Here is a 20,962-nt window from a genome sequence, read left to right as displayed (position 1 = left end):
TTTTACCCTCTGACAATGCCTCACCCCTGGGCTTAACTCCGTCTCCCTTCGCTCCCTCTTCCCCTCATCCCTGATTTTGCCTTCAGCCCCTATCTTAACCCTGCTTCCAGCTGCTTGACCTCCCGACCAGTCAATTTCTGCCCCCTGCTCAGACTCTGTCCACCCCTCGCTCCGATTTGTCCCCTTTGCCCCTTATTAACCACTGTAAAAAGCAGTCAGCAGAATCTTACACCTAATACGGGCAGGGTGAAGGGCAGCGGCTTCAGCAGCTGCTACTGAGCATGCGCATACACCACACTGTTATAGGCCGGGGCAAGGCGCGAGAGAAATTTGACTCCCCCCATCCCCCATCTCTGATGGAGGCGGCTCTGCAGCTGGAATCGCGGACGTTTGTGCAAGGACCGAAGCACTGGGAAAGGCCGGGCTTGGACTCGGGTTATGGCTCCAGCATCCACCGACGTCCGCAGCGTCTGCTGGACTCGCCCAATAGCCCCGCAGCGGCCGCGCTCGCAGACGCATCCAGCTGCAGCCTCCTGCAGGAGGACGAGGAGTCGGTGCGACAGGGACGGGCGGCTTCCCCGGAACAGCGAGGCGCAGCGACAGACTCGGAGCTCCCAGCGTCTGCCCGTGCGCCGGTGAAGCGCCCTTGCGGTGAGAGGAGGGGGAAGGCAGCAGCTCCTTGGGGGTGACTTTCCGGCCGCTCCCCTCCTGGTGGTGGCGGGTCTGTGGGTGGGTGTCCCGCGTGGGGAGGGCATGAGGTTTCGTACAGGGACCGTCCCAGGTTAAATGGCTGGGAGATCAATAGCTTTAAAAACCCTAGTTCTAGGAGGAGCTGTCCCTTGAAATGCCTTTAAATCTTTTCTACTTCAAACAAGGAGATTCTCTGCTCCTGGCTTGGAGCCTATTGCACTATGGGTATAGCTACACAGGAACACTTCTCACCCTCCAGCATCTCCTCTTAAAGCTTCAGTTAACTGACTCAGGCTTGCTCAGCTCACACGGTGGGGCCAAAAATAGCAGAATTCCTGGCTCCCAGACCCTCCCCACTTGCTGGGTTTCAGCCTGAGCCCAAACTTCTACACTGTTATTTTTAGCCCTAGGCTCTTAGACTTACTGCCTTTTTCTTTCCTTTTTTTTTTTTTTCTGTGTAGATGTACCCATGCAGACCTTCTGACTCAGGTCCATGGCCTGACCTGTATCCACATTGCAAAATGACAGGACCTCAGCCCAAGCCACAGAGGGACTTGGGCTAAGACCCACCCCCTGGATGAGTCCCAGAACTCAGGTCCTGAGTGCTTGCTGAGGTGGGTGAGTCAGACAGGTGTGTGTGTAGATGGTAGGGAGGCTTGGGTTCAAACCTGAGTTTGCACCCTGGTTTACAGTGGAGTGTGTGTATATTATATAAGATCTCATCAGCAAGGGAGAAACACTGTCAGAGGAGATATGTACAAAGTTATGGCAAATGCTCAAAAAAATCTGAAAAAATAAGGGTTTTTCTTCTAATTTCTCAATTCTAGTAGTTCTAATAGTAGACGAAATAATTCAGAGATGTATGAAACTCCAGTCCTGTAAATTGTTCCTTGCACACATGGAACTTGGCCAACTAGTAACTAATAGCTGAATCTACTTTTTAACTTTTTAAAATGACCAGATTTCAACTAATGGTGTCCCTTTTTAAACAACAAAAAGACTGGTTTAGTGCTTCAATCTGGGAATTTATGCTTACAAGGCCCATGTTCTGTTCCTGACTCTGCTGCTGACTGAGGCCTTGTCTATACTGCAAATGCTTTGCCAATATAACTGTTCTTGAATAGACTGGCAGAGCCTGCTACTGTAGATGCAGGATATGCCAATAGAACATTTTTTTTGCCCCTACTACAGTGGCACCTCCTTGCATGATGTTAGCTCTCTTCTGTCAGCACAGCTGGGTCTATAATGGGGTTTTTGCTGGAATAGTTGTGTCTGCTGGGGAGGAGGATTCACGTCCCTGACCTCATAGCTAGGCTGACAAAACCTTGTAGTGTAGGGGTGGCCTCACAGTAGTGATCTTGGGAAAGTGACTACAGATATGTCTATACTGCAATCAGGAGATGTGATTGCAGCACTTCTTACTCAAGCTAGCTTTGATCTAGCTACAATGATATAGCATGGCGGCTCAAAGCCAAGTACTCTCTGATCTGGAGGAGTGATATGGAAGAAGTTTCTTATAGAAGAAGCAGCTTGTTCCCATTCTGCACATTGCAGTGTGATATCAACAGCTATGCAGATAGTTGATAACATAGTGCAGATTGGTCTTCTGCTGATGTGTTGTGGTGAGGCACCTCCCATATATTTAAATCTCCATATCTCTCAGTTTACCTATATTTGCTTCACATGGATGTTGTAGGCCTTAAAGAGAGACACCTCTACCCCGATATAACACGACCCGATATAACATGAATTTGGATATAACATGGTAAAGCAGTGCTCCGGGGCGGGAGGGGGACTGCGCACTCAGGCGGATCAAAGCAAGTTTGCTATAACGTGGTTTCACCTATAACACTGTTGGTGTCACTAGGCATAAATCTAGGCCTTAGTGAACCAAAGCTCCTTCATGTTGAACTTTACTTGATTTAGAAAGCTAGCAGCTGTAAAATTCAATGTGTAACAGTAAGTTATCAGTTGCAGCGCAGCTCAAACCGGTATAAAGCAGTAGTGATAAGGCCTGTGCACTTTTAGCAGAAGGACAAGATAACTTGCAGAAGGAAAACTTACTAATGAGCTGCCGCGGCCAAGATTACTTAATGCACCTGCGCTTACGTAACTGCTACAGGGGGAGGAAGGAGGAGGAGGAGAGAGGGGAAAGAAAGAAGAAAGAGGAAAAAAAAAACTTATAAAAAGGGAAAAGCTGCGTGTGTAGGTGTGCATGATTTGAGGCGTTAGTCTCCTTGCACCGCTTTGAGATCTCAAATAAACTTTGTTTGCCTCTCCACCCTGGTGTGTGTTCATTGGCACTTCGCACTCTGGGCAACGAGCCACTGTTGCTTGCCTCGGGCACCCTCTGTGTCAGCAACAACACGGTAAGATTTTTTTGGCTCCCAAGGACAGCATTATATCGGGGTAGAGGTGTACTGTCAACCTGAAACTTAGTTGGTTTAAAAAAAAATTACTTTAAAAGTCGTTTCTGGTCCCACACTTAATCTTGAGTCCCCGTGATGATGTATCTAACTTTACAGTTATAGTTTTCTGTTTTTAAAAATGTTTTCTTTTCTCTTGCTCTCTGAAAGTAACACAGAAACTGACTGACAATGAAGAGTGCTATCACATGAATAAAATAAATTGAAAAATAGAAGTAACTAAATTTTTCTTAAATTTTTCACTTATAATCATCATTGGGATTACTTGTTACAGTGTTCAGACAATAATGTCACTGTTCTAAAGTAAATGTAGTCATTTTAATTCCTTAAGTGCTTTGAGAACCTCCAATGGAAAGTAATGTAGAAAGGCAAGGCATTCATAAGCATTATATTCAGTATAATAAGACTGGGTGCTGACTCTTCTGATTTCAGGTCAGTGCTCCAACATCGTCTGGAAAGTAATAGCTGGTGCCGCTGTGGCTGTGGCTGTGGTTGAGGCTGTGGTTATTTTGACAGGTAAGGGCTTTAGAACAAGGAGAGAACATCTCCTTGGACACTTTCATCTTCTGGCTTGTTTCTAGAACTGAGTAAAACTAATGCAAATGCTCACAATATGCAGAAGACTTAGATTCTCCCTTGCATCCCTGGCCAAAACTCTTTATGGTACATTAAGTAATATATTGCACTTGCATGATACTTCATGGTTATCGGGTACACATTTAAAATCTAAACACCTATCTCATGTTAAGTATCGGTATTTCCATTTTATTCAAGCTTCCCAGCCTTATCTTTGTTCCACCCCATACTCAATTCACTAAAATATGTTGTTTTTTGATACCACTAAATTTTTATTGTAGCAGCTTCCTGTTAATTAATTTGTAATGTGTGCTCACTCTTAGGAGAGTTCAAATTTGGCCCTTTCTTTTGCATACTCCTTTCTAAACATCAGCAGAATTCAAATTGGTTTATCAGTTCATGATCCAAAATATTTAAAGTATTCTAGATCCAACTTGAATTACTATATTTTCTTTCTCTGAAATTCCCCTCATCAGTTTAATTGGATTCAGTAGTTGTTTTGTCCCCTCAAACTGTTTTATAGTGTTCTTTGTGCAGCTAACCAGAAAGGATTGAAAACTACAAAGTTACAAGGTCTGGTAACTGATATAAAATCCTGAATCAATGCCTAGAAAACAGTGATAGTCTAAGAAGCCAATCAAGTCACAGTTCTGAGGTCTGATACCTTAGAAAACCAGCAGGGCTAGTGAGTTCTGCTATGTATTTTAAAGTAGTTCCCATTATTAGCAAATGCATAAATGGTACAATAAAGATGGGAAAAGGTTCAAAATATAAAGGAGAGAGAGAGAAAACAGAAATGTATTCATAAAAAAAAATGTCAAGGGCTAGGTAGACATGACACATTTTAGCCATTCGATAGCTTTGGGGTCATCAATATGAAGTATGAAAAGTCCTCCTGATAGATCAGCAGATGAGCAGCCATTCAGCAGATGTATGGCGTCTCCAGGTGCACCTCATCTACACAGACGGCTGTTCCTGAGTCCCCAGAACTGGTCGTTTCCTGCACTTCACCCCACATCTGAACTGATTGAGCTTGCCCTTGAGCAGGGGTAGGCAACCTATGGCACGTGTGCCAAAGGCAGCACGCGAGCTGATTTTCAATGTCACACTGCACGGGTCCTAGACACCAGTCCGAGGGGCTCTGCATTTTAATTTAATTTTAAATGAAACTTCTTAAACATTTTGAAACCTTATTTACTTTATATAACTAAACTATTGTTGTATGTATTATAGACTTATAGAAAGAGACCTTCTAAAACCATTACAATGTATTACTGGCATGCGAAACCTTAAATTGGAGTGAATAAATGAAGACTCGGCAAACCACTTCTGAAAGGTTGCCGACCCCTGCCCTAGAGAGAGCATGGCAGCTCAAAGCCAGGCAGTGTCTGATCTGGATGTATGATGTGGAAGGAGTTTCTTACAAAGGGAGTAACTTGTTTCCATTCTGCTCACCACAGTGTGATAGCATCTGCTATGGAAATGGTTGATGATGTAGTACAGATTAGTGTTCTGCTGATGAGTTGTAGTGAGATGCCTCCCACATCTTTGAAAAGTGGCAGTTGTGGTGTCAAAGAGGTTTTTGCTGCAATATAATGCCTGAATTAGGTGATGGGATATTTGAAAGGACTGGCAGCCACTCTGTACTGGTTGGTCTCATAGGGTACGTCCACACTACCCGATGGATTGGTGGGTAGCAATTGATCTATCGGGGATTGATTTATTGCGTCTTGTCCGCCCTCCCTCCCCCTCCCCGCCAGACCAGCCCATAGCTCTTTTTTGTTCTCGTTGTCTGATTTAATTGCACATCAACTAGTGTTGTACAGGGAGAGCTTAACCTTCTCCAACTGAGTAGCAGAGAGCTACATCACTGTACTATATAAACAGCATATGCCAATGCAAAGCCAGAAACAAATGTTTTGTATCATCACTGTAGTTACAAGCCTTTAAATCACACAATTCATTAATATCATCCCTTTTTCTTTCTAGTGCTCAATTCCAAACTGATTTTGGTAGCTGCTATGTCAAATTATTGGAGCTGGTAACCAAAGCTTATGCTACATGAAAGCAACTCGGAATTGCACTGGGGGTACCTGGGTATGACTGAGATCGGAATTTGGTCCCTGTCTCTTGCTTCATTTTCTTCAGTGTATTCACTTTTCTGTCCCATCTGATGCTTTCTTTTGTACCACTTTTTTTCTTTTCTTTCCCTTTCATTAGCTACTTTCTTTCTCTCTCACGTTACTCTTTACTCTCCACTCTGCTGCTTCATTTTCTTTTTCCTTCTAGTTTTAGAAGTAAACTGCAAAAGGAAAATAAGGGGCATGGGCACTTTATTCCCTGCTGCATTATGATTTATAAAGAATGACTGAGATTATTTTTAAATGGGTTTGTTCTGGGTTTTTTTTTTTGTTTGTTTAAATTAAAACTTCAGATCTTGCCTTCTCGGTAAAACACTGTAAACTCTGTGCACAAGATATGTTGCCAGAGGAATAACTTAAAAAAATGTTGTTGTTTTTTTTCTGGGTTTTTGCTTTTTTCTGGGTTTTTGTATGTCATAAGAAACTAAAGACAACTTCCCCGCCCTTTTCTTTGCATGTCACCTTTAACCAGTATTTCCTGTCCCTTCTTCCTCACTCCATGCTCCCTCCTCCTCCTCTGCTGTAAATGTTGTGTTCAGAGGAAAACCAAAAGCTACTTTCCTTCTCCTTTAGTCTGTGAGAAGACAAATCAAGACTTAACTGCAGCTCCAAGTTGCCAAATGCAGCATTTTGTTCTTTCTGCATCCTGTGTGCAGCGCAGAGGGAATGACTGTCACTTCAACCGCCTGCAGAGAGCAGCACTGCTACTAGCTTCAGAAGAAGAGGGAGCACCATGCCATTGACTTGCTGTCTTCTGGCCTTAGGGAAAATGACTTGCCCTTCTGTCTAAATTTCCCCATCTACAAAATGGAGATAATATTCGCCCGCCTTCTGAGGGTTGTGAGGATTAATAGCATTTTTTTATAAATAGTGCTTTATAAGTATTCTGAAAAATCAGGCACTGTTATTCTGGAATAAGAACATCCGTACATGGAGTTAATCAGGAATAGCTATTTTGGAATAACTCCCTGTGAAGACAAGCTCTTACTTGGATTTTTGAAGCTATCACACACTAGTGCTTTACACCCTATAGAAAGAGGAATCACTTCTCCCACCAGTGAAATGCAGCTATCACTGTAAGTAGTATGTGGCAGCTGTTTAACAGAACACAACAACATTGCAGAAAATTCGGGACAGAAAGTGGGTCTATCTTTTTATGTTTTTCATACCACAACTTATCACTGGGGTAGCAGAGCCCCTTGTGAAGATCATTGTGTCCTTTTGAATCTAGAAAGGTAAGCTGATTGCACCAGGTGCTTATTCCAGTTTAGTTTGTCCAGGAAAACTGGCATTCTAAAACTTCAGCTGGAATTTCAATGACACTCAGATTGAGGTTTAGTGATATTCAGCTGTTCTGCTCTATCTCAGCAGCCTGTAATCTAATGGCTAAGGAGAATGTAACATGTCTTAGAATGTGACTTGGCTGTTTGACTTATGTCTCCCAGGAACTTTCTCTCCAAAGGTCAGGCAGTGTCCAGAAGAATGGATATGTTTTGGAGGGAACGGGTATTCTTTTTCCACCGATACAAAGAGCTGGGATGACAGTAAGGAGTACTGCGCCTCACATGGCGCAACGCTTCCTATGATAAAAGAGAAACTTCAACTGGTGAGAATGTGAAACTATTTTACCTCTTTTTCACAAACATCCCATTACTGACTTATCTTATATAGTCTGTTCTCGAGGTTTCCTATATTGATTATTTATACAGCAATATAAATGTCTGTGGGAGAACTATAGCCAAGATAATACTGCACCCACAGTCGAATGGTAAAATATTACATTATCATCCTCTAGAGACAGAGCGGGTGGAGAATGTTTGTTTTTCAGAAAGTCAGTGTAGTGGCAGGTCAGAGAGAGGCTAAATAGGTAATGGGGATGGACCATTTATCTTCAGTCACTTTATAAAATAATGGAACAAATATTCAAAGGAGAAAATATGCTAAGCTGGGGCCCTCTTCTTCCACTGCAGGATATAAATAATTCCAGTTGAAATCAATGACTTATGGGACAATCGGGGCTCAGAGTGGAGCCACTAATAATGGAATGAACATAAAAAAGAAAGTGGAGACTGAATATGAGGATATGGGGTATAACAGGATATGAAGTAGTTTTTCCCCAAGGGAAATGATGGCAACCTCATTGCTTGGGAACCTCAAAACTAAAGTTGACAAAACACTAGAAAATGAACTGTAGGGAATAGTCCTTCACTGACTCTTTGGAGATGCAGTAAATGACCTAATAGTGTTATGGGATCAGTCAACCAAGAAACTCTGTTTATTTAAAGGGTGAGTGCCTGCTGAAAAACTGTTCTTAAATACATGGAAAAGCCCAGTGGCTATCTCCTTCCCATCCATGGGTGATAAAATGACAATCAGGTCTTGGCTACACTGAAGAGTTGCAGCGCTGGTAGTGGCTTTACAGTGCTGCAATTTACTCCCCGTCCACACTGACAAGGAACATACAGCACTGTATCTCCCTGGCTACAGCACCGGTTGTACTGCACATGGACGAGAGGAATAAAGAGAACAGCACTGGTGCTGCAGCACTGCAGTGCCAGTGTAAACAGTGATTAATCTTATTACGCTGTAACTGACCTCTGGAATTTTCCCATAATGCTTTTAACTAAAGAACTCCCTTTGTTTTGTTATGATGCCTCTCTTTGTTTTGTTGTGAACTCCCGGAGCTGCTTATCTAAAAAACAAACATAACAAACAAAAACAGGCAGGCAGGGAATGTCCATGGCTAGTGTTTGTTTGAGGAGAGAAACAGCACGGCGGGGGAGGGGGAGTCCTTCGGAGCAGCTGCCTATCTGGTCTGAAAGCTATTTGCATTTGAGAGTGAATGAGAGAGGGGTGGGGGAAATGGTCGAAATTTGCAAGGCAGGGTTCTGACACAGTGTCAGCTCCAAAAATCCACTCTGTCTCTCTCCCACGCTCCCTGTCACACTCCACCCCACTCCCCTCTTTTGAAAAGCACGTTGCAGCCACTTGAACGCTGGGATAGCTGCCCATAATGCACGACTCCCAACACTGCTGCGAATGTGGCCACGCTGCAGCGCTGATAGCTGTCAGTGTGGCCACACTGCAGGGCTTTCCCTACACGGCTGTACGAAGACAGCTTTAACTCCCAGCGCTGTACAGCTGCAAGCGTAGCCAAACCCTCAGTTTATTGTGCAGACAAGAGATAAGTATGGGCAATGGGATGCAAATTTAGGAATAATGGCAGTTGAATAGGGTAAGAGGAATTTGTGATGTGCAGAAAAGAATGGTGGTGAGAGACCTGGAGCTGGGCTTTCTGAGGACTTTTAGAATAAACTGGTGACTATGTGGAAACAATCTCATTAGCCTCTGCTGTTGATGGAAATGACGTGCATTTTTGTGAATTAGGGTGGAAGTTTTTCCATATTGTGCAAGTCTTCTGCTTCAAAATAGATCTTTTTAATTCCATCTGTAGAGACAATGGCAGCCTTTAGAGACTGCATTTATCCCTAGTTGAACTGACATGTTTTTATCTACAAGCCCTATAAAAATACTGAAAAGAGTAAGGAGGAAGCAAATGGATTTCAATAGAAATCTCTTTAGACCTAAGATTAGGAACAGAAAGAAGTTAATCCCCTCTCTTTTTTAATAAGTAGACTACTTTGTTTGAAATACCACTTCTTCAAGTCATAATGCCAATAATCAATACATAATGAATAAGGCTGTGAGTCTTTCATGGAGGTCATGGATTCCATGAATTTCCGGGACCTCTGTGACTTCTGCAGTAGCTGGTGTGGCTGATCCCAGAGCCACTGGCCCCAGGGACTGCCTGAGCAGCGATCCCAGAAGCCTCAGAGTAGTGGGTGGCTGGTGGCAGTAAGTCTCTGCTGCCAGAGCAGGGGCCAGCCATTGGCCCCCAGGACCCCCCAGAGCAGCTACGGTTTAGTCATGGGTATATATAGTAAAAGTCATGGACAGGTCACAGGCCGTGAATTTTTGTTTATTGCCCGTGACTTGTCCATGGTTTTTACAAAAAATACCCATGTTGACAGTGCCTTCTTGAATGATGGAATAGTATCCAGTGATGTTTTTTGCTGCCTTAGTTGACACTTTCCCCCCTCTTTCCCCCCCACCCCCCTGATACCTAGTAAAAGTAGTACGTTTATTAGCAGCTTGCATATGGAAATGCAGAGACTAAAGTTGGTATTGGATGACTGCTGCTTTGTAAATGTTCATGCACGTCTTTTTGTCAACTGCCTGGAATGTAGTTTTCTTAAGTATATTCATATATTGAGGCCTGGGATCCCTTTTTCCCCAAGGAATAATTGTTTTGATGGAAATGGGTAAGTTTTTTGTTTTTTGTTTTAAATTCAGATCAACAGTGAAAGCTTCTATTCCTGTCCTGTGTAGAGCAAATTGCATAAGAGGGAAGGTTCAGTTTAGGATCTATTTTCTGCTATTCTCAATTACAGGAGAACATCAAACGCTTGAGACAGAACCATTACTACTGGATTGGGCTAAGAAAGGAAGCAGCAGGATTGCAGTGGGACGATGGATCTCCATTTACTAATGATGTGTGTGTTTTTCAGCTGTAACTAGAAACTTGGTGTGGGGTATTGGCATATGTCTGAAATCAGAAAGAAAATGAGTTGCTGTCAAAGCAGAGTGGAGAGAAATTGTATGTGATTATTTTTAATTCACTAAGACATTTAACTTCTGCAACAGCAAAAAATAGGTTGTTTGCTGATTCCCTCTGTCTTTAGATGCATAAATCTAGAGCTGTAGTAATTATTGGTGATCCTGGCTTTTCACAAACATTCATCTTCAGAATGAAAGTGATTCATTCCCATTTTATTTTTTTCTTCTCCCTGGCATCCAATTGGAAAATGAAGATGCAAAGCTGAAGTGTTCCTTCCTAAACAGTGACAAAATTGTTACTGTAGATTGCACATCTTCAAGACGCTGGATCTGTCAGAGTCCAAATGAGTCTTCTTCATCTCCAGTGAAGTTAGTAGTGCAAGGTAAAAACATAATCTGATTTTTTCCCCCCACCCCCCAGTGGAGTTTGTTACAACTTGCTATAAATTCTAACAAGAGTTTTTAGAGAAATGTAGTAGATAGAGCTCTCCTGAACCATAAGATTTAAGGTGCTGGGACTGGAGGCCTGTTGCAAGGTGCAACGGGGTATGCCTGTAGCTAATGTGCCATGGCAAGCAAAATCCAGCTCCTATGGACATCTGTGCTTATTTGTGTGTGTATATATATACGTACGTACGTATTATGATAGTGTTCAAAGTCAAGATCTGGATTATGCTAGATGCTGTGTAAACTCATATGAAGATATTGTCCTGAAGAGTCAGCACCCAAATGTGTGTGTATGTGTATAATATATGTACACGTACACACACATTGTGATTGATTCATATATCCATGTAATATGCTATAGGTCATTGAGGCCTGGTATGAATGACGTACACTTGACAAATGCATGCGTTGCAAGTTAGCAGCTGAAGCAAGAATTTATGGTCAAGGACTATTAGAACTCTTTGTGCAAAAACAATCTTATGCTCTGAGAAAAACATGGAAAATCATCATAAAAGGAAATCAGTCCAGATGGTGTTATAAAATTGTGTAAGAATTGGAGGAAATGGCACACCTTGGATCATGGCGGCCCACCCAGGATTGTCTCTTTGGAGTTGTGTGGGTAGAAGGCCTAATAAACAAAGGCAAAGACCTGATGATGTAATGGAATGGACTATGAATGGATGCCTATTTTTTCTGCAAATCGGAGTCGTTTATTGATCCAGTCTACCGTGTGGATATAGATGTGATTTTTGCTGGTTCCCCACATCCTATGATCTTATCCTGATGATGGAAGGAATCTTGACTGGCCATCAGGAGGATTCTGACCTTTGGAATCTGGTATAGAATGTTTGGACTGTGAATGTGGAGTGAGTAAGGTTTGTTTTGTATTCACTGAAGAGCAGTTAGAGTATTATATACCAACACTGTGTCCGGTATAACTTTTTGTATTGTGAACAGCATTTTATGTAAATTAATTTTGACTTTTTCCCAGCAATTTGTGTGAATTTTTCTGACAGCAACAGGGAGAAGAACTTAACTTTTTTTTTTTTTTTTAAATTGACTAGATTTCAAGTTCCTGTTATCCACTTCAATTCAGGACATTTCAGAGGTTTGATTTTTTTTTTTTTTTTTTTCCTTAAATGTACTTGAATCTACAGCAGGATTCCCAATTTACCACAGACACAAGAGAGTCTTGTTGCAGTAAACAGCTCCCACTTGCTGGGCCTTCCTTCAGTTATAATTGGCTTTCTGGAGCATTTCATGTTAAATGCTATATCATGACTGTTTTAAGGCAGTGATTCTAAACTTCTTCTATACAGTTATCCTATGTGAAACCAGAAACAATTTTCAAGATCCTCTTCCCATCTAGTCGTAAAGAAGGGGAAGGTGGTTGCCTGAAACTTGTTTGTGGCCTGACAAGAGTTACAGCTCCCAGGTTGAAAATCCATTATCTCAGATATCTGCCATTATCAGTCTATGTAGCCAGGGGTGAGTTCCAGTGCCATAGCAAGATACCTTGAATCTATTGTTATAATTTTTACTAATTGTTTGTTCTTTGTTCAGCGTTAGATTTCTGGGTTATTCGCCAGACACACTTCAGAAGCCATGATCACGCTCCTCTGACAAGCTGGAAAATCAGTCTTAAATCTGAAAAGCCTACAATTCTAACCTGCCTAAAATCCCAAATTGCACATTAAGGCTACCTGAGAATAGATGTAGTAAGGTGTTGAGGACCCTCATGTCCCACTGAAGGTACTTGGCAGTATTAGACACTTCTAAACAGTTAGATACTTTAAGTTTGTATATTGTAGTGTAACTATTTTTTAAACTAGATCATGTACAAGTTTTTCATTGTATTAATTTTTAATTCAGAATGTGAAGTGTCTTTCAGAACAGAGATCAACAAATGGCATTATTTTAATCAAGGATTATCAGTCAGATTAATACAGGAAAAGACATATTTTACCACCTCTTGTACTACACGATAGATAAGCTAAAGTGAGTTCTAATGTGGTCATAATTAATAACATCTGTGACAACAGCAGCTCTTAATGAGTGAAACATCTTTTAATGGGCCATTAATTTCAGTCATTACAAAAAACATTTGCTATAACAAGTACCTCTTATTAATCACAGAACATAATTTGAGCATAGACATCCCTTATTAGTTACCCAGTCTTATTTGTAACATACTTTTAGTAGACACTTATTACTTTGAGGGGTCTTTTCCTTAGACATTTAGATTCCCACAAGCTTGGAGACACCAGCAATAATGAGGTACAGCCCAATACTCAATCGCTGGAAATTCCTGGACACAAGTCACTCACAGGCTAAGAACCAATAGTCTTTGTTAAGTCCCAGAGTATCTTTGAATTCTAATATAAAAGATTCTGGGGAAATAGTTAATATGCAAATGAATTAATATACAAAAAAAAAGGGAACTAAAAAGATTAATATTTACCAACAAGTAGTTGTATATAAAACTCAGCTATACAATGTCTTTGTATATATTTTTTTGTCTGTCTGTGCTTGTGGCTCTTGCTCTCTATATGTTTTTATCATAACTGACTGAGATATTAACACATCTTCAGTTATTCTGATCCTATTCATGCTTTCTTGGAGGGCATCTGTGCCTTGAGGGAACACCCTAAACCCTCATGTTCATCTTTATAAAATGATTGTGCAATATCCAATGCAAAGTTTGTCATACTGAGTGTCTTCAGAAGGCTCATGATGCATGGAGCATGGTTGTTATAGTAATTGTTGCAGTAATGTTACATGAAATTATAACCCAGGGGTTGGCAACCTTTCAGCAGTGGTGTGCCAAGTTTTCATGTATACACTCTAATTTAAGGCTTCGCATGCCGGTAATACATTTTAACGTTTTTTAGAAGATCTCTCTATAAGTCTATAATATATAACCAAACTATTATATGTAAAGAAACAAAGCTTTCAAAATGTTTCAGAAGCTTTATTTAAAATTTAAATTAAAATGCAGATCTTATTAGTTTGGTGTGATTCTTGCCCTTGCTTTTCCTTGCTAAGTTTTCCAGTGTCTGGTGGCTCACATTTGGATACGTTAAGCTGCACACAGGCTTCTGAGTGATCAGTTGTTTACCGGCTGGAACCCCAAATCGGCAGCTGAGATGAGCGGAGCTGGCGGCTGGAAGGGCTGGACCCTGTCTTGCAAGGGGTCTGTGCTGAAGCAAGGTGAGTGGGGCTGCGGTGGGGACCCTGGCTGGCAAGGGGCCAGCAGCCAGAACCCCAGAGTGGCAGCAGGCTGAGCAGGTCAGCCCGCCCAGCTCTGGGATTTCAGTAGTGGCTGGAGAGTCTCTGCCAGCCCCTGCTCTGGGGTTTCAACTGTTGGCTCCTGCCAGCCGGTGTTCCAGCCCACTGCTAACTTGGGGTTCCTTCCCCTAGGCCAGCAGTGGATGCTGAATGGGACAAGTCGCAGGATCCCAGCTAGCAAGGGACCAGCAGCAGGAACACCAGAGTGCACTCAGCCCGCCCTCTCTGAGGTATTGGCCACCGGCTCCTGCCAGCTGGGGTCTCAGCCCACCACCAGCCTGAGATTCCTTCCTCCAGGCCAGCAGCGGGTGCTGAGTGGGACCGGTGGCAGGATTCTGGCTGGCAAGGGGCCAGCAACAGGAACACCAGAGCAGTGGCGGGCTGAGTGGGTCAGCCCATCTTGCGTGCCATCAAAACTCGGCTCGCGTGCCGTAGGTTGCTGACTCGTTATAACCTATACGTAGTTATGAGACTGAAAATATATTTCCTGTGTACTGCCAATGTATGGTTTTTCCATTCAGCCTGCCAGCAGCCCGCACATATTTACAAAGTGCATGGCAGCCATAGCAGCAAGGGGTTCAGGTTTACCCTTACTTCATGACTAGTTGGTCCGGGGCCAGACCAGGGCTCAAGAGGAGGCCAGCCAGGGGTGAAAATAACTTAAAGGACTTACTAGTACGCTGTAGTCCTGAGCAGGGGGCAGGCCCTCAAATGGAAGAGGCAGGCCCTTTAAATCGAGATTTAAAGGGCCTGGGGCTCTGGCTGCAGTAGTGGAGGCTAGGAGCCGCGAGCCCCTTAAATCACTGCCAAAGGAGTAGCGGCTGAGAGCCCTGGGGCTCCCGTGGTGATTTAAAGGGCCCTGGGCTCTGCTGTGGTAGTGGTGGCCGGAACCTGGGCCCTTTAAATTGCCACCAGAGCCTCGCTGCCAGAGCCCTGGAGTAGTGGCAGTGGATGGGAGCCCTAGGGTTCTGACTGCGATTTAAAAGGCTAGGGGCTCCGCTGCAGTAGTGGCAGCTGGGAGCCCTGAGCCCTTTAAATCACCACTGGAGTCCCAGGGCTCCCGGCTGCCACCGCTACCCTGGGGCTCCAGCAGCAGGGCTCTGCGGCAATTTAAAGGACCCAGGGCTCCGGCCGCTGCTATGAGCCCCAAGTCCTTTAAATCGCTGGCTCGGGGAAGCTGCCCCCGGCCGGTCCGGTCAGTGGTGTACTGGCTTTTGCTGGTACATGTCACAGAGGAAGAGCATGGCTTGTACCCTGCTGGTCAGTGCAGTGGTCTCCACCCCTGAGGGTACCTGAAAGAAACTGGAACAAAGGATAGTAACTACAGGGGGTGCGATTGATTTGCTGGACCAGACTAGAAGGAGGCTGGTCTGTAAAAGGAAGCTTACTGGAATTCCTCTAAGGATGAGATTTTTATCTGTATTCAGTTTTCTTAGACATATACTTGCGTGTTTTATTTTGTTTTACTTGGTAATCCACTTTGTTCTGTCTGCTATTACTCGGAACCACTTAAATCCCCTTTCTGTATTTCATAAAATCACTTTTTTTACTTAACCTAGAATATGTATTAATACCTGGGGGGCAAACAGCTGTGCATATCTCTCTATCAGTGTTATAGAGGGTGAACAATTTATGAGTTTACCCTGCATAAATCCGTTTTACCCTGTATAAAGCTTATTTGGATTTAGACCCCATTGGGAGTTAGGCATCTGGGTGTTAAAGACAGGAACACTTCTGTAAGCTGCTTTCAGATAAACCTGCAGCTTTGGGGCACGTAGACCTAGGCCCTGGCCAATGGGAGCTGCGGGGACAGCACTGTACTGTACTGCCTTGGGGCTCAAGGCTTCAGCTGCAAGGTGGTGGGGGGGCTGTCAGGGCTCCAGGCTTCTGAATCTCAGGAACACCAGGGTTCAGCACTTCAGAGGCGGGGAGTGCTGGGGCTCGGGGCTTCAGCCCTGTGACTCCATTTCTGGTTTCAGCCCCACAAGGGGTGCCGGGGTTCAAGGATTCAGCCCCGCAGCTCTGTTCCTGCCTTTAGCCCTGCAGGGGGCACCAGGGTTTGGGGCTTCAGCTATGAGGGGAGTGATAGTTTCAGTCCCAGCATTCCCCAACAGCTAAACCCCTGAGCCCTGCCCACTACCCCCCAAAGTAGGGAGTGGAGCCATGGGGAGCCCTGAGCCCTGACAATCCCCACAAGGCTGAAACTGGGAGTGGAGCTGCGGTGCTGGCACTCCCTTCACATCTCAAGTGCTGAGCCCCGGTGCTCCCGCAGGGCAGAAGCCCTGAGCCCGGGTGCCCAAGAGTCAGAGGCCCCAACTCCTGCTGCTCCATGGCCTGGAGCCCTGACTGCACCCTGCAGCTGTAGCCCCCCCACCCCACCCCAATGTGGCTGAAGTCCATAACCTCTTCTTCAGTTACGGAACATTTCAGAGTTACGGACAAGCTCCATTCCCAAGGTATCTGTAACTATGAGGTTCTCACTGTATTCACTTTTTACCCACTTTTAACTTTTAGGCACCCCTAGAACGCCAGGACCCCTAGGCACATGCCTCCTGTGCCTAAATGGAAATCCATCCCTCTGTCTAGCCTGGCTAAGGGCTTGATCCTCTACAAAGTGCTGAGCACTCTGACTCCAATCCAGCATGTCACTTAAATACATCGTTAATTTTAAGTATGGGAGTAGTGCCATGCCCTAAGTGACAAGGTCCTGATCCTGCGGCCAAGCACTTGCTTAACTTTAAGCACCCAACTAGGGTTGCCAAGTGTCTGGTTTTCGACTGAAAGGCCCTTTCAAAAAGGGACACTGGTGGCCCTGGTCAGCACTGCTGACCGGGCCGCTAAAGGTCCAGTCAACGGCGCAATGGGGCTAAGGCAGGCTCCCTGCGTACCCTGGTTCTGTGGCTCCCAGAAGCGGCCAGCATATCTCTCCGGCTCCTAGGCACGGGCAGCCAGGGAAGTTCTGTGCACCACCTGTGGCGGGTTAGATTGCAGAACCCCTCCTGTGAGCTGCCACCTGATGTGCCCAGACTACTTCTATCCCTGCTTTCGCTACCTGCGTGGGACCCCAGCACCCTGTCTTACTGAGCCAGACACTCCCATCTGCTCCAACACAGACCCAGGGTCTGAATTACTTGCCCCAAAGCTGCAGGTTTACCTGAAAGCAGCTCACAGAAGTGTTCCTGTCTTTAACACTCAGATGCCCAACTCCCAGTGGGGTCTAAACCCAAATAAATCCATTTTATCCTGTATAAAGCTTATGCAGGGTAAGCTCATAAATTGTTTGCCCTCTCTAACACTGATAAAAGATATGCACAGCTTTTTGCCCTGAGGTATTAACACATCCTCTGAGTTAATTCATAAGTAAAAAGTGATTTTATTAAATACAGAAAGTAGGATTTAAGTGGTTCTAAGTAGTAACAGACAGAACAAGGTAAGTCACCCAACAAAATAAAATAAAATGCACAAATCTATGTCTAATCCAACTGAATACAGATAAAATCCTCACCAGTTCCAGAACGTTCCCTTTTACAGGCTAATCTTTTAGCCTGGGTCCAGCAATCACTCAAATCCCTTGCTCGCTGTCCTTTGTTCCAGTTTTTTTCTGGTATCCTGGCAGGTGGAGAGGCTCTCTCTTTAGCCAGCTGAAGACAAAATGGAGGGGTCTCCCACAGGTTTAAATAGAGTTTCCCTTGTGGGTGGAGACCCCCCTCCTCACTCCTATGCAAAGTCCAGCTCTAAGATGAAGTTTAGGAATCACCTGGGCAAGTCACACGTCCATGCATGACTCTCAGTTTTTACAGGTAGCGTCCATTGTTTACATGCTACCTTGAACGTCCTCAGGTAGACGTCTTACGTGGATTGGAGCATTCCAAGATCCATTATCCTTTAAGTGTTTATTGATTGGGTACTTAATTTCAACATTGCTTTCTCCAGGAACTGACCCAATGCTCTACTAAGGTTATTTAGAAATCAAGTCAGTACACAGCCAACATTCATACCTTCAAATACAAAAATGATACATGCATACAAATAGGATTAATACATTCAGTAGATCATAATCTGAGATGTTACATGGCATATGTAGCATAAAACACATTCTAAGCATATTTCTATAAAGCCTTATGGGAGGTGCCGTCACACTGCCCTTGCCCACAGGCGCTGTCCCCGGACCAAGGCAAGCACAAGGGTGTTCAGTTTTCTGCAGTCAGAACATTGGCAGCCCTACGCCCAACTAATACCACAGGACTAGGCACCTTCTTCAAATTAAAAAAAGTGCATGTTTGCAGGATTTGAGAGATGTGAACAGTAGAGAAGGAGGGGGCGTTATTTAGGGTGGGTCCAGAAGGCTCTTACTGGGAAGGATTCAAGTAAGGAAGCAGCAGTAGCTTCCATTCTGAACCTCTTCCCGCACGTCACAGGAAGAGAACAGCTTGTACCCTGCCGGTCAGTGCAGTGCTCTGCTTCAGGACTCACTCTCTGCTTGGCTCCAACAAGCCTGTTGTCTTCACAGCAGCACTGACAACACCCACTGCACAAGTGCAGGGAAGATCTGCCTGTGGCTGAGCCTGCAGGAAACACAGGCTAATTTGGTCCTATTGGTATAGATGCTACTGTACCCTTTGCAGCCACTTGCTCCTCCCCCAATTACACCAATCCACCCTGCACATTCAGCACTCTGGAATCAAAACTCACCTATCTAAAGGCATTGCTTAAATATCTGAAGCCTGCACGCACACAAAAGAAGTTGGTCAGGTAGCAGCCAACCTCAATGTGTGTGCCGGAGTTCACAGTGATTAGATTTGGAAGTGGAGGCTCATTTTGAACCAAAAACAATGGGGAATCCGGTGGTTTCTTGAAGACTAACATTTATTTGGGCATAAGCTTTCATGGATAAAAAACCCACTGATGCAGATGCAATCTTGTGGATACAGACTAACATGACAACCCCTCTGACATTTGAAGCAAAGAAACCACTGACTCAAGCAGGCCAAATCAAAATGTAAGGCAGCCGAGCCACCCCGCCTGCTGGCTTTCACACATTAGCTATGTTGCTGATATATGTTCTGCAGACTCTCCAGCTCTAGGCTGGCCATGCATCCCACGCATCAGCTTCCTGCTGAACTGCCCCCAGAACACCCTGCATACAGAACGCTCAGCAACTGCACCTGCATTACGCCACACAACAGCCCGGCTCTGACTTTAGGCAAACTGCCCCAGGGCACGCATGAGAAAGTTTGTGGCCAGGAGTAGGAGCTTATTAGTTAACTCCCTCCTCACGCAGTACTGAAATTCTCCCCAGAGGGAGAACTACCATAAAGCCTATAGCACTTGCAGCCTCAGCCTGTTCTTAAGCTCCTTGCTGAAAGGAGCTTTCTCCCTCACACTCGCCCCAGTTTTAGAACTTCTTGTCTTTAATGGTTTACCTATCAGACACTTGCCAAGAAGGATGGTTTTGTACTTAAGGGGCAGGCATAGGCAGCAGAAGGCCTAGGGTCTGTTTCCACTTCTAACAGTGGCCATATTTTTCCTACCTCAAGTGGGAGCTGTATGGTTCCTGTTACATATGTAACATAGTCAGTCACAGCCTTTAGCCTGGGGGTGGGATGTAGGTGATCTGGCTTTAAATCTTTGCTCCGGAATAGAGCCAGAACACCCTTTATTGATTCACCAAAATTTAAAAAAGTCAAATCAGGTTCAGTTCAGCCTAAACCAACTTTTTGGTTTGGTTTGTTTGTTTTGGAACTACCACCAAACCAAAAGATCAGTTATTTGCCATGTAGATGTACTCAAGGAGTCCTGACTAGAGCTGGGCAATCAGAAACCCACAGCAGCGAGTCTGGGTCTAAAAACTTGGGTTCACAGGCTCATGCCACAGTGCAGCAATAGCTGTGTAGATGTTCAGGCTTGGGCTGGAGCTTTGGCTTTTTCTGCAGAGCTATTTTTAGCAGTGTAGCATGAGCCTGAATCCATAGACCCAGGGTCTGAGACTTGCTGCCACATGTTTCTGCTAGTGTAGACTTACCTCTTGGGTCTTTATCCAACTCTGCCAATGGCTTGCTGCATGACCTCCAATTAAGCATGCTATTTAAACTTTCTGTACCTCAGTTTCCCCATCTGTAAAATGTACTTGTTTCTGGATGTGGTGAAGCTTAATATTTATAAAACATTTTGAGACCCTTCAATGAAAAGTGCTATAAGGGTGCACAGGCATATTTATTTTCATTATATTTTTTATTTAATGAGATTTGAAAATGCCATAGCCACAGATAGTTTAGAATACTTTGAACAGGGAGGGCATGAGTCCTCTTCACTTATATGACAGTGGAGTTACTCCTGACTTTACACCAGAATAAGTGAGAGGAGAATCAGGCCAAGAGTCTTAACAGACTTACAGGAGCCCCATTTGCACATCAGATAAGGTCTAATATGCCTAGCCTATACTGGCTGCTTTTGTAAGCATTTTGAAGAGATGGGCTGGGGAACTGCTTCTCCTTGGAACTATTGAAGCCACTGATAGGATTTGTCACCCTTCCATGGGTTACTCTTTAGATAAATTAATATTTAATAATAATTAATTACATGTTCTAGATATGCTGACTTTATAAATAAGTCATCACAAAATGGTGCCTTAACCCACAGGTTCCTGCCCATTTATGTAAACATCAGCTAAAGCTCCAGAGAGAGAGAGAGAGAGAGAGAGAGAGAGAGAGAGAGGGCATGTGCTGCCCCAGTGCAGCAAAATAGAAATGTGATCCTTAAAAAACAGAGAAAAAATTA

At 44.1% G+C, this 20,962-nt stretch overlaps 1 protein-coding gene across 3 annotated transcripts; it reads left to right on the top strand.

Annotated features, from left to right (window-relative positions):
- The first annotated feature begins 354 nt into the window (after nt 1-354).
- Nucleotides 355-14,487, top strand: LOC115641452 (C-type lectin domain family 2 member L-like). Of its 3 annotated transcripts, XM_030544644.1 has the most exons (8): nt 355-651; nt 3,549-3,632; nt 7,279-7,439; nt 10,285-10,388; nt 10,685-10,833; nt 12,461-12,649; nt 13,943-14,107; nt 14,318-14,487. In XM_030544644.1, exons 1-6 carry the CDS (start codon nt 357-359, stop codon nt 12,592-12,594), a joined length of 927 nt encoding a protein of 308 aa, XP_030400504.1. In that variant the 5' UTR covers nt 355-356; the 3' UTR covers nt 12,595-12,649; nt 13,943-14,107; nt 14,318-14,487. The 3 variants fall into 3 exon arrangements, 1 of the variants encoding a protein (XP_030400504.1); XR_003998075.1 differs by lacking the exons at nt 10,285-10,388; nt 10,685-10,833; nt 12,461-12,649; nt 13,943-14,107; nt 14,318-14,487 and adding an exon at nt 1,152-1,304 and having other exon boundaries at nt 567-651; nt 5,682-7,365; XR_003998079.1 differs by lacking the exons at nt 10,285-10,388; nt 10,685-10,833; nt 12,461-12,649; nt 13,943-14,107; nt 14,318-14,487 and adding an exon at nt 1,152-1,304 and having other exon boundaries at nt 574-635; nt 5,682-7,365.
- The last annotated feature ends 6,475 nt before the right edge of the window (nt 14,488-20,962 follow it).

The sequence above is a fragment of the Gopherus evgoodei genome, chromosome 1 (genome assembly GCF_007399415.2).
Source record: "Gopherus evgoodei ecotype Sinaloan lineage chromosome 1, rGopEvg1_v1.p, whole genome shotgun sequence".
NCBI classification, from domain to species: domain Eukaryota; kingdom Metazoa; phylum Chordata; order Testudines; family Testudinidae; genus Gopherus; species Gopherus evgoodei.
Note: the sequence above shows the minus strand (reverse complement) of the source record. Positions and strands in the feature narration are given on the sequence as shown.

Bases quoted from the DNA above. Each gene is read 5' to 3' on its own strand.
- LOC115641452 (XM_030544644.1), top strand. From the start codon at position 357: ATGGAGGCGGCTCTGCAGCTGGAATCGCGGACGTTTGTGCAAGGACCG. The intron at 652-3,548 runs GTGAGAGGAGGG...TTCTGATTTCAG, and splicing joins GCCGGTGAAGCGCCCTTGCG to GTCAGTGCTCCAACATCGTC. The intron at 10,834-12,460 runs GTAAAAACATAA...TTCTTTGTTCAG, and splicing joins AGTGAAGTTAGTAGTGCAAG to CGTTAGATTTCTGGGTTATT.